The sequence below is a fragment of the Vicia villosa genome, unplaced genomic scaffold (assembly GCF_029867415.1).
Source record: "Vicia villosa cultivar HV-30 ecotype Madison, WI unplaced genomic scaffold, Vvil1.0 ctg.000628F_1_1_3, whole genome shotgun sequence".
In the NCBI taxonomy this organism is placed as follows: Eukaryota; Viridiplantae; Streptophyta; class Magnoliopsida; order Fabales; family Fabaceae; genus Vicia; species Vicia villosa.
Genome location: NW_026705284.1, coordinates 223453 through 236487, shown reverse-complemented (window position 1 = coordinate 236487; position 13035 = coordinate 223453). Strand labels below are relative to the sequence as shown.

Genomic DNA, 13035 nt, shown 5'->3' with positions numbered 1-13035 from the left:
GTGAAAGTTTTGTGGCAAAAGGAGGAAATTCAGAATTTTAAAATTAAAAGAAAGTGACCCAAGAAAAGGTATGTGCCGACACATAGTTTTGAGAATAACAGCATGGGTCGGCCTGAAGACGTCTACATGTCGTCCTAAACAAAACTGGAGCTACAGTCTTATTTAAGCAAGTACATGTGCCGACCTGTTTGACGTATGTGCCGACACATAAAAGAATCTCTTTCAGTATGTGTTGGCCTGTAATGTGCATGTATCGACCCAAATGAAATAGAGGCTACAGGTTTCGTTATTGAGTTGTACGTGTCGGCCTGAAGGATGTATGTGTCGGCACATAAAATTTGAAGTTCTAGTAAGTTCCGGCCTGAAAGGGCTTACGTACCGTTCTAACCTTGACTGAAGCCACAGGCTTCAACATTGAGTTACATGTGTCGGCCTGAAAAGCGTATGTGTCGGCACATACAATGCATGTTTGTGTACAAATTTGTTTTTAATGATTTTGGTCTATTTAAAAGTGGTTTTTTAATGATTCCTAAGACCTCTAATGTAAGTGGTGCCACACAAACTCAGAGATACCATCCAATATACAAAAATGCTAAGTTTTTCTAATTTTGACATCATACAAAATATCTAATGGTGAAAAGTGCACTCACAGATCTCGAGTCTAACTTTGAGTTGATCCATTTATTATTAAGCCTAGTTAAACCAAAGTTGACTAAACTTGACTCATTTTCAATCCTAATTGTTAAGATTAAAGATTAAGAATAATTTATGTGTATATAAACATGTTATTGTTACTTGACAACTTTGATATATTTTTTAAATATTCATCAATTTTTTGGCATTGTTGTCTAGGATTGTTGATTAATTTCAATAAGATAATTGATTTATGCTCGAGTTTTTGTATTTAGTAAAAAAAATCAAAAAGAAGAATTTGTTCTTATAACTTTATTTTGTATTGTGCGATGCTGCTAAGGTTTTTTTTATTGTGTATGTGATAGCTTAGACCTAATGAGAAACGAGTTAGATAGGTATTTTTTATGATCAATACATTATTTTTTATATTTTATGGGTCTGCATTCCACCAATGATGGTGGTTAAAGTTGCAGGGATTTTTTGAGATGCATATCCGTAAATTTTTAACGTTTACCTATAATTCGAAGATGCATCTCCGTAAGCAGTATGTGCAATATTTTTTCCTTTTTTATAAATAACTCATTGTGTAACGTTTGTCTTGTCTATTAACAAGAATTATGGTTGATAGACAATATAGATTGAGACACGGTATGATTGCACAACATGCATCCATTCAGAGGGAAAAGAGTCAACCATCACAGACTTCTTCTACCTCTAGAACGATTGTTGCAAAGGCGTCAGGTTCCAAGAATCATGTATCTTTGCCTTCTTCTTCGTTTTCCCATAGCAAGCGAGGGTCCCATCCTAATGCATCCCCGCCTCCATCTCCGCGTAGACGCCTGAGTTCACCTATTCAGACTCCTGAGACAGCAGAGGTATCCGAATCACCTGAAGTACCTCAAACACTAGAGGCACCCTAGGCCCAGGTGACAGAGGAGATACCTGAGGCATCCTAGGCCCCTAGGCACCTTTGGCATTCCAGGCCCCTATGGCAACTCAGGCCCAGGAGCCACCTCAAGGGTTTGGAAGAGGCCCATCAGACTTATCATTGCTGCCTTTTTACCCTGACTAGGGGTGTTCGCGGTGCGGTTTGGGCAGTTTTAGCGAAAAAAATCAACCAAACCGCAAGAGAAAAATTTGTTCGATTTGGTTGGCTTTTAGAAAAAAACGGAACCAAACCAAACCAATGCGGTTTGGTTCAATTTTTTACAAATATTTTATCGAGCCATACATGCACATATAGACAACATAACTTTGTATTTAGACATTCATACACTATCAAATAATAACAAAACTCGACATATTTTGACAACAACTTCCCATTTAATATGTAAAAATTAAATTAGACGAAAGTGAAATAATAAACATAAAATAATATCATAAAACAGTATAAAAATTATTATAATGAAACAAAAAAAGTAGAAGAGACGAGACGAGAGATTAGTGAATATGAAAAAGAAAAAACAAAAGAGTTGAGAGATTAGAGAAGAAGATATGCGATAAAAACGAAACTAAAATAGGGAACATTTGCATAAAAATAGAAGGTGAAAAAGAAATAATATAAGAGAGTACAGATTAGAGAAGAAGAGGGAAGATGTATGTGGCAAAGATGACGCGATAATGCTATTAGAGATTTGAGAAGATCGAGACTAAAATCATATGTGTAAGGATGAGAAAATTGTTCGTAATCATAAGGCTAAGGTATAATAGGTTTAAGTTTGGGTTGGATGTGAGTTAAGTAAAAGTTAGGTTGTAACACAATGCGGTTTGATTCGGTTTGGTTTGGTTTACAAAATACAAACCTCAAACCGAACCAAATCGTGCAGTTTTGTTAAAAGATGACCCAAACAAATCCTAACCAAATGCGGTTTTTTGCGTTTTCAATTTGGTTTGGTTTGGGTTGGTTTAGTTTTGAACACCCCTAACCCGGACAATGTTGTCAGACATATTTGGGATGAAGAGGTAATATTTAGTTGGATTCATTCTTTTGAAAATATATTTGTTGTAATATTAAATTATGTTTGTTGGATTCATTCTTATTAAATTATGTTTGTCGGATTCATTCTTATTAAATAATGTATGAAGGAACATGATCCATGAAGATCCAACTTAAAGCTTTTATGAAGATGTTTTACAACAAATTGTTCATAATCTTGATAAGTAAAAATACATGAAGATAAACTTCTTTTTTTTTTTTTTGTAATAACAAAGTTTGGAAAAAAATACACAAATAACCACGTTTCAGAGAAAATTACGCAAATAATCATGTTTTAGAAAATGTTAACATGCAGTAGCCAAGTGAGATGACGCCTCCATGTAATTTTTTAAAAGTATCGCCAAATGAGATGGCACCTAGGTGCATGTGATTTGCAATTTTCACATGTACCTAGGCGTCATCTCATATGGCGTCTTCTTTAAAAAATTACAGGGATGCGTCATCTCACTTGACTATTAAATGTTACTCCCTCCGTCTCATAATAAGTGTCCCATTTGCATTTTTTACTTGTCTCAAATTAATTGTCCATTTACAATTCCAATGCATCAATCATTATTATTTTTCCACTATTATACCCCTATTTAGTAACTTTCACGTTATTCAACTACTATTAATAGGGGTATTCTAGTAAATGACATTAACTTTTTTACTAAAACCAACACATCCAATCATTTTCTTAAAAACTGCGCATTGCTCAAATAGGACATTTATTATGAGACGGAGGGAGTAACGTTTTTTAAAACATAATTATTTGCGTTATTTTCTCCAAAACGTGATTATTTGTGTTTTTTTTCTTTTCAATACTTGGCTATTGAAAATAAATTCAATTTCTTAACCTAACCTAGAATATGTTAGCATTACTCAATTTTAAAGTGGTTCATCCAATAACAACATGCCACATCATTTTCTTCACTTTCTTATTATATTTTCTACGTAAGCTTTAGTATTTTTCTTTTAAAATACATCATTTATATATTATTTTGAACTCATATAGTTTGGATCATGACACTATTACGCACTTACATAATTTCCATTCTATTCTCTCTCTTTTTTATTCTTTTCTCTTTCCCTATTACGCATATAGCACCATAGCCATAACCAGATCTAATCTGAATAGAGTAGTGAATATTCTCGCTCTCATTTTCTCTATTCTCTCTGCACATATATGCATATATCACCGCACCTCTGTCGGTGAACTTGATCGCGTATCTTCTCAATTTCATTACCGTAATCAGATCTGAGGTAATTTCTCTCGATTCCTAATTCCTCGCCTTCGATTTGATTCAGTTTTTCTTTCTAAATGTTCATCAATGTTTATTCATTCTTTTGCATGTATTCGGTGATTGTGCTTTTGTGTTTGATTCAATTTCGAAATTCGAGCTTATTGTTAAGCCATTGTGATTTGTGATTGATGATTTTTTATTGGATCGTGCACTGCAGAGGGAAGATGTTAACGAAGTTTGAAACGAAAAGTAACAGAGTGAAGGGACTGAGCTTCCATAGCAAAAGGCCATGGATTCTTGCGAGTCTTCACAGTGGCGTGATCCAGCTATGGGACTATCGAATGGGGACCTTAATTGACAGATTCGATGAGCATGATGGACCTGTTAGGGGTGTCCATTTTCACAATTCTCAACCCCTTTTTGTGTCTGGAGGTACCTTTTTTCATTATAACCCTTGTTGTTTCTTTTGAATTTACTCTGATCTGTTACTTTGCGGCTTTTATTGTTGTTTTTATTTGTTTTTCTGCATATGCGTTTCTGAATGAAGGCACTCGTTATTAATGTATACCACTTATGCATCTACACTCATGAAAAAAATTTAGTTACATTGGATGTGTATATGTATCCATTAAAGCTCTACTGGGATCCGCTTAGATTGGTGTTCAGAAATGGATTCGATGTTTAGATCTTGCATGCTGAACTGATGAAATGTTTTTATTTTAGTATTAGAGGAATTGTGTGTGTGTGGTGTCTCGTGTTGGATTCTCTCATTATAAAATGAGTTGCTGCATTTTTTGATATAAGGATTTAATGCTTATCTTCACCTCTGATCTAAATCTTTATTTATCTGAGGGTGTGAAATGAGACTGTGTGATGTGTATGAAACTAAGAACGGGTTATGGTTTATACTTGTTTGTATGTATATAATTTTATTTGAATAGGATATAAGATCTGTTTGGTATGGCTTAATTTAAATGTTTTCGATCCGGAAGTTAATACTCCCTCCGTCCCATAATGAGTGACCCAGCACACCATTTCATACGGATTAAGAAAAGTGTAAAAAAGTAAGAGAGAGAATATTGTTTTTACTATAGTACCCTTATTATGTATTGGAAACTGTGAACTTTTTATTATTTAGAGGGTAAAATTGGAAAAAGTGTATTGGAAATTGAAATGGTTCATTCATTTTTGGACATCATTTTATTCCATTTGGGTCACTCATTGTGGGACGGAGGGAGTAACTAATATCAACACGTGCTTTTAACAAGTCAGTGATTCTGGTGCATGAAATCTTGCTCTAATGTTTGTGTTTTTCCATATTTTAAACCTGTCTTTTGAGGTGGAGATCTTGGTGTGTCGCATGCATACATTGATAATATATATTATTGTTGCGAATTGGAAGGGGAGGGTTTTACTTTATACATTTCATTCTTATTGGTTTTTATATTTTTTATTGGGACAGGGGATGATTACAAGATTAAGGTCTGGAACTATAAGATGCATAGGTGTTTGTTCACTCTTCTTGGACACCTTGATTATATTCGGACAGTACAATTTCATCATGAGAACCCATGGATTGTGAGTGCCAGTGATGATCAAACCATTCGCATCTGGAACTGGCAGTCACGTACCTGTATATCTGTTTTAACTGGGCACAACCATTATGTTATGTGTGCTTCATTCCATCCAAAAGAGGATATTGTTGTGTCAGCCTCCTTGGATCAGACTGTTCGTGTTTGGGATATTGGTTCCCTCAAAAGGAAGGCTGGACCTCCTTCAGATGATATTTTGCGATTGAGTCAGATGAACACAGATCTTTTCGGTGGCGTCGATGCAGTTGTTAAGTATGTGTTGGAAGGTCATGACCGAGGTGTCAACTGGGCTGCTTTTCATCCTACACTGCCTCTTATTGTCTCAGGAGCTGATGACCGTCAAGTGAAACTTTGGAGGATGAATGGTAATATGAAACCTTGTTATTTACTTTATGCTGCCTGAATGTAACTATCTGAAAATATACATGGTTTTTCAATTTTGTCTATTAAACTTTAGCTTACCGGGCTTCCATACATCGTCTTGATGCTATGCAAGTGATTACAAGTTTTCATAAAACAGTGTTTAGAGGAGCTTGTGTATTGTTGGAAGTAAAATGTTTCATATGACATTTCTTGCACATATTAACTTTATTACTATGTAGTTAATGAAAAAGAAAAACAATTAGTATTTAGGATCTATGTTGTCAATAGCACATTATAGTGGGATATCATAGCGGTGATAGGGTTCGGCGCATGCTATTGGTCTACGAGCCGCTGTCAACAATAGTGGTTGTAGTGGCCGCTAATTGAGGCCCCAAACCTCTATCGCAACCACTATGGAGGCCACTATTAGAGTTTTGGGGATCAATTCTTCAAACTCTAATTTTAAAACTGTTGTCTTTTTTTAAGTGTGTAAATTTCATTCCTTTTGAAGAGTAATGCTATGTTCTTGCTCAAAAGTAATTGTTACGCTCCTCTTCCTACTTTTAGTTCAGTTATTTTTTATTCTTCTCTGCCTAAGTTTTATTACTCTATTATTTAGGTTCCTTAACTATTAAGTATGATGATCTCTTTAATTTTATGTATTAGTCTATTTTTGAGTATTTATGTTTACTTTGTAATCTGGTTTTTAGTCTTAGCAATAGCGGCTATCCTGCTATCTGCTCTAGCGCTATGGCATTTTAGGGGGTCGGCACCACACAATGCTATCCGAAATTAACAACATAGTTTAGTTTAGAATGACCTTCTCTATTCCCTAATAAAATTTATTTTCTGTTTTCAGACACTAAGGCATGGGAAGTGGATACTCTGAGAGGGCACATGAATAACGTTTCATGTGTTATGTTCCATGCCAAACAGGACATCATTGTGTCAAACTCTGAGGATAAAAGTATCCGAGTATGGGATGCAACAAAGAGGACTGGTATTCAAACTTTCCGCAGGGAACATGATCGATTTTGGATTCTTTCAACGCATCCTGAAATGAATCTGTTGGCAGCTGGTCATGACAGTGGCATGATAGTCTTCAAGCTGGAGAGAGAAAGGCCTGCCTTCGCTGTTAGTGGTGATTCTCTGTTCTACACGAAAGACCGCTTTTTGCGGTTCTATGAATTTTCAACACAGAGAGAGACACAAGTACTTACTATTCGACGGCCTGGTTCTTTGAGCTTGAATCAAAGTCCTAAGACTCTTTCCTACAGTCCTACTGAAAATGCGATTCTTCTCTGTTCAGATGTGGATGGTGGATCTTATGAGTTGTACTGCATATCCAAAGATAGCACAATTAAAGACAGTTTTGGTAGGGGTGATATGCAAGAACCAAAGAAAGGTCTTGGAGGATCAGCAGTCTTTGTGGCACGGAATAGGTTTGCTGTGCTTGAAAAAAGCAGCAATCAAGTCCTTTTAAAAAACCTGAAGAATGAGCTTGTTAAAAAGAGTGTGCTTCCAATTGCCACTGATGCTATATTCTATGCCGGAACAGGCAACTTGCTCTGTAGGTCTGAGGATAGGGTTTTTATATTTGATCTTCAGCAGAGGATCGTTCTTGGCGATCTTCAGACCCCTTTCATCAAATATGTAGTCTGGTCTAATGACATGGAAAGCGTTGCTTTACTCAGCAAACATGCAATTGTCATTGCTAGCAAGAAGCTGGTTCATCAATGCACCCTCCACGAGACAATCCGTGTAAAAAGCGGAGCATGGGATGACAATGGTATTTTTATTTACACAACATTAAATCATATCAAATACTGCCTCCCAAATGGAGACAGTGGGATAATCAAAACACTGGACGTCCCAATTTATATCACAAAGGTTGTTGGAAATGTCATCTTCTGCTTGGGTCGAGATGGGAAAAACAAAGCTATAACCATTGATGCTACAGAGTATATCTTTAAGCTTTCCTTGTTGAAGAAAAAATATGACCATGTTATGAACATGATAAGGAACTCACAGCTTTGTGGGCAAGCTATGATTGCTTATCTGCAACAGAAAGGATTTCCTGAGGTTGCCCTCCATTTTGTGAAAGATGAGAGGATTCGGTTCAATTTGGCTTTAGAGAGTGGGAACATTCAAATTGCAGTTGCATCAGCTACAGCAATTGATGAGAAAGATCACTGGTACCGATTGGGAGTCGAAGCTCTTCGACAAGGCAATGCTGGTATAGTAGAATATGCATATCAGAAGACCAAGAATTTTGAGAGATTATCCTTCCTTTATCTCATCACTGGTAATGTGGAGAAACTTTCAAAGATGTTGAAAATTGCTGAGGTCAAGAATGATGTCATGGGCCAGTTTCACAATGCCTTATATATGGGTGATATTCGAGAGCGTGTTAAGATCTTAGAGAATGTTGGCCATTTGCCTCTTGCTTATATCACTGCATCAACCCATGGGCTACACGATGTTGCTGAAAGGCTTGCAGCTGAACTGGGGGATAACGTTCCATCTTTGCCCGAGGGGAAAGTACCATCTCTCTTGATACCTCCGTCACCTGTGCTGTGTTGTGGTGATTGGCCCCTTCTTAGGGTCATGCGAGGCATATTTGATGGTGGACTTAGAAACGCTGATCAAGATGCCGATGATGAAGAGTATGAGGCTGCTGAAGGTGATTGGGTTGAGGAGCTCGACATGGTTGACATTGAAGGCTTACAAAATGGTGATGTTACTGCAATTTTGGATGACGGAGAGGTGGCTGAAGAGGGCGATGAAGAGGGCGGGTGGGAGCTGGAAGATTTAGAGCTCCCCCCTGAAGCTGACACTCCAAAAGCCTCTGTCAGTACACGGTCATCAGTTTTTGTGGCACCAACGCCTGGGATGGCAGTTAGCCAGATATGGGTTCAGAGATCATCTCTTGCTGCTGATCATGCAGCTGCTGGCAATTTTGATACTGCAATGAGATTACTGAACAGGCAGCTTGGAATAAAAAACTTTGCCCCCTTGAGATCTATGTTCCTAGATCTTCATTCTGCCAGTCACTCTTATTTGCGTGCCTTTTCATCTGCTCCAGTTGTACCACTTGCTGTTGAAAGGGGTTGGACTGAGGCGTCTAGTCCAAATGTGAGAGGCCCACCGGCACTTCCTTACAAATTGTCTCAATTAGATGAAAAGCTCAAAGCTGGTTATAAGTCAACAACTGCTGGGAAATTCACTGAAGCTCTCCGTACATTTGTCAATATACTTCATACAATTCCTTTGATTGTTGTAGAGTCAAGGAGGGAAGTGGATGATGTAAAGGAATTGATAATCATAGTCAAAGAGTATGTTCTGGCTCTGCAGATGGAGCTGAAAAGAAGGGAAATGAAGGACAATCCAGTACGCCAGCAGGAGCTCGCAGCATATTTCACCCACTGCAATCTTCAGACACCTCACTTGAGGCTAGCTTTGTTGAATGCAATGACTGTCTGCTACAAAGCAAAGAACCTTGCCACTGCTGCTAACTTTGCCAGGAGACTACTTGAAACCAATCCTAGCATTGAAAACCAAGCTAAGACAGCAAGACAGGTGCTAGCAGCTGCAGAAAGGAACATGACTGATGCCACAGAGTTGAACTATGATTTCCGAAACCCATTTGTAACTTGTGGGGCAACCTATGTGCCCATTTATCGCGGACAGAAGGATGTCTCTTGCCCTTACTGTACTTCCCGTTTTGTACCAACCCAGGAGGGGCAGCTATGCACTGTGTGTGAACTTTCAGTAGTGGGGGCAGATGCTTCTGGATTGCTCTGTTCTCCTGCCCAGATTCGTTGATTGAGCTTTTGGATGAGGAGCGGTTGATGATAATTTTTGTTTCAGGTCACCTTTCAACATATGATTAAAGTCGTATTGATTAATTCATATATTTTCTGTAGAATCTAGAAATAGTCGAGAGTTACTTGTCCTTGCGTGAATTTCTGTTTTTCTTTATATAATTTTTACATGGTCTACTTTCCAATACTTTCTACCTCTTCTCTAAGTATAAGAGGAAGGGGGGAAGAAGTTTATGAATATTTCGTGCAAGTGAAGTTTTCACCCATTATGTTGAATTATTATTTTTTAATTTTGAGTTTTTAACCGCTACAATTTGAATCTTTAATAAAGCATTTCTACTGAAAATATGCAGGACCCGTTGTTCTTTATAGACCATTTTTCTATATTTAGTTTTTCATTAATCGCACTTTGCACATCTATGTTTGTACCGTACCGTGACAAGATATAGCGCATCTTAAGGTTATCTTCTCATTTCGATAAAGTTAATGAAGATGTATTTGATTCTAAGATAAAATTTGATAACAAATAAATTGTTTTTATTAATTAAATAAGTGGAAATACTCACGAGGGATGATCTAAATGATTTATTTATCTTCGAAAAATGTTTGTTTTATTAGTAAAGATGATGAAACTTGAGTGGGTAATATGAGTAGTCCTTATTCACTGTTAGGTGCAAAAATTGACTTGCAAGTTGAATCCAAAGAGTACAGCAAATAAATAGGAATAAAACAGGTGAACTGTCACCCAATACTACCTAAGAAATAGGAAACAAACTTGATCATTTCAAATAACAAACTATCCTAAAATCAAACAACAAACTATTCTAAAATCTAGGACTAGACCTAAACTTATCATTTCCCCACTTAAATTAGATTGCATTTCTTTGGCATCTCACAAACTCCAAACTTCCTTCTAATTTTACAAAAAGACTTCAATTTTAGTGGCTTGCTGAGCATGTCTACCACCAGATATCTTGTACCACAAAACTGGAGTATCATAGCTCCTTCATTTACAAGCTCGTGCAAGAAGTGGTAACACGCATCAATATGCACTAGACATTTGTTGCTTTTATAGGCAATCTTCTTCAACACTTTTTTCATCCATATAACTTGACAGCTACATGTTGCAGTTACCACAAATTCTACTTATGTTGTTGCTTAGAGTCACTATCAGCTGCTTTAGAGAAAATACCAAACCACTGCTGCTCCACTTAAAATAAAAAACATAACTTTAGGTGCTCTTTCGATCCTTCACAATGCTAGCATAATCATTATCAATAATGTCATTCACCTCTTAATTTTCTTCTTTCTTGTAAGGAATCCCAAACCCAATCGTCCCTTGCAAGTACCATAAAACTCTTTCGGCTGATGAATAATGTAGTCCAATAGGCCTTGGCATGTATTTGCTTAGTAAGCTTACCATATACATTATATCTGACCTTGTAGTTGTTAAGTACATCAAGCTTCTGACTAGTTGCATGAAGAATGAATCATCCATCTCAACACCATTTTTAACGATTTTGAATCCTAGAATCATTGGATTTTCAGTAGAGTTGTTATGTTCCGTTTCAAATTTCTTCTGCAATTCTGACATACTTAATTTGACTAATGAATATACCACCATCAAATTGCAACACCTCAACACTAAGAAAGTAACTCATCTTATCCAAATAAAACACATCAAATTCCTTCAACATGGATGCTTTAAACTCAAATATCAAATTCTCATAATCTTCAATATAAATTAAATCACCAACATACAAGTTATTGATCAAACGCTTATCTTCTTTATTGACTTTGGTAAAGAGAGTATGCTTAATGTCTTCCTTCTCAGTTTGGCTAAATCATGCTTGTGATACTTGCTTGAGTACGTACAAAGCTTTGTTGATCTTGTACACCTTTTGTTCCTCATTCTTTATCTCATAGCTTCTGAGTTGCTTCACGTACTCAACTTCATTTAAATTTCTATGAAGAAATTTCGACTTTACGTCGAGAAGAAATGTGTCCATGCGAGGAATATGGGCACATACATCTTCATAGTCAATTTCGTATTCTTAAGCATATCATTTTGTAACCAAACGCGCCTTGTACTTTTTGACTTCTCTAAACTCATTTAATTTTGTTTTGTAAATCCATTTGAGTCCAATCTTTTTGTTCCTGTAGGTAGTTCAGTAAGATTTCACACTCTATTTTCCTCAATTGATTTTACTTTTGAATCCATGGTTGTCCTCCATTTGTCATCCTTTACAGTTTCATCAAAAGAAGTTGGATCAGAGTGAACAAAATGAGCAAATAAAGCTATTTGAGCTTATGTGTCTTCCTCTTCATCAGAAAGACTTTTACCAAAGACATGTTCATTTATCTATATTGGTGCTCTTCTATTTCAGGTTTCCATCGCAGAGAAAGCATAATTTTCTTCACCTTGAGGAGTGGGATAAGCATAATTTTCTTCACCTTCAGGAGTGGGATAAGAAAATTCTTCTTCACCTTGAAGAGTTGGATAAGTAAAATTTTCTTCACCTTAAGGAGTTAGATTATCTTTTTCATTGCATTCTCCTTTTTATCATCTACCCATTCTAATTCAAAAGGATTCTACTCTTTACATCCCTAGTAATGATAATTCGCTTTGAGATAGGATAATATAATCAATATGCTTTTGATTCTCTGTTTACCTTAAATAAAACATTATTGTGACTCTTATCTTCAAGCTTCGTCTGCCTAGCATCGGGTACATGAACATGCATTACACTTCCAAAAACTCACAAGTGTTTGATCGAGAGCTTTACCAATTACCCTGGACCAAGCTTCCTTTAGTGTCGTCTCTTATACTGAAGATGTTGGACATCTATTAAAAACATAATACCTTGTTGTCTGCCTTCGACCAAAAATTTATAGGGACATCTTTCTCAATCAATAAATTTCTCACCATGCTCATCACCATTCTACTATTCCGCTTAGAGACTCGTTTTGTTGTGACGTATATGCAGTAGTTAACTGCCTCTTGATCCTATTTGTTTTGCCTCAACAAAGATGGTTGGGTAGGTTGGTAGAATAAAGTAGGCTTAAATAGTCTTTTGATTTTTATAAGTTGGCGAGTTTTTTGTTTTTTGTCCTTGTATTTTTTTCTTGTATAAAGTCTTTAAATATTGAATTTCATATGGTTTTAGTTCTTAAAATTAAAGTCTGGAGGAAAAACTGCAAGTTTCTGGCAAATTTTAACTTTAAGGACAAAAATCAAAATGATTTTAACTTTTAGGAATTATTTCCAAGAAAAAAAGGATATAGAGACGAAAACAAAAATATGCCAACTTACAGGGACCGAAAAACTATTAAAGCATAAAAATATAAAGTTATAATCAACTATCTCCTTTATCTTGTTGTTAGTCATCCTAATATTGTGTTTA

General features: G+C 36.3%; 1 protein-coding gene across 1 annotated transcript; it reads left to right on the top strand.

Annotated features, from left to right (window-relative positions):
• The first annotated feature begins 3626 nt into the window (after window positions 1-3626).
• Window positions 3627-9921, top strand: LOC131629989 (coatomer subunit alpha-2). The gene is made up of 4 exons (XM_058900786.1): window positions 3627-3871; window positions 4070-4284; window positions 5315-5809; window positions 6667-9921. Exons 2-4 carry the CDS (start codon window positions 4077-4079, stop codon window positions 9630-9632), a joined length of 3669 nt encoding a protein of 1222 aa, XP_058756769.1. The 5' UTR covers window positions 3627-3871; window positions 4070-4076; the 3' UTR covers window positions 9633-9921.
• The last annotated feature ends 3114 nt before the right edge of the window (window positions 9922-13035 follow it).

Coding starts and splice junctions, on each gene's coding strand:
- LOC131629989 (XM_058900786.1), top strand. CDS start 4,077: ATGTTAACGAAGTTTGAAACGAAAAGTAACAGAGTGAAGGGACTGAGC. Junction 4,285..5,314: donor ACCCCTTTTTGTGTCTGGAG/GTACCTTTTTTC, acceptor TTATTGGGACAG/GGGATGATTACAAGATTAAG. Junction 5,810..6,666: donor GAAACTTTGGAGGATGAATG/GTAATATGAAAC, acceptor TTCTGTTTTCAG/ACACTAAGGCATGGGAAGTG.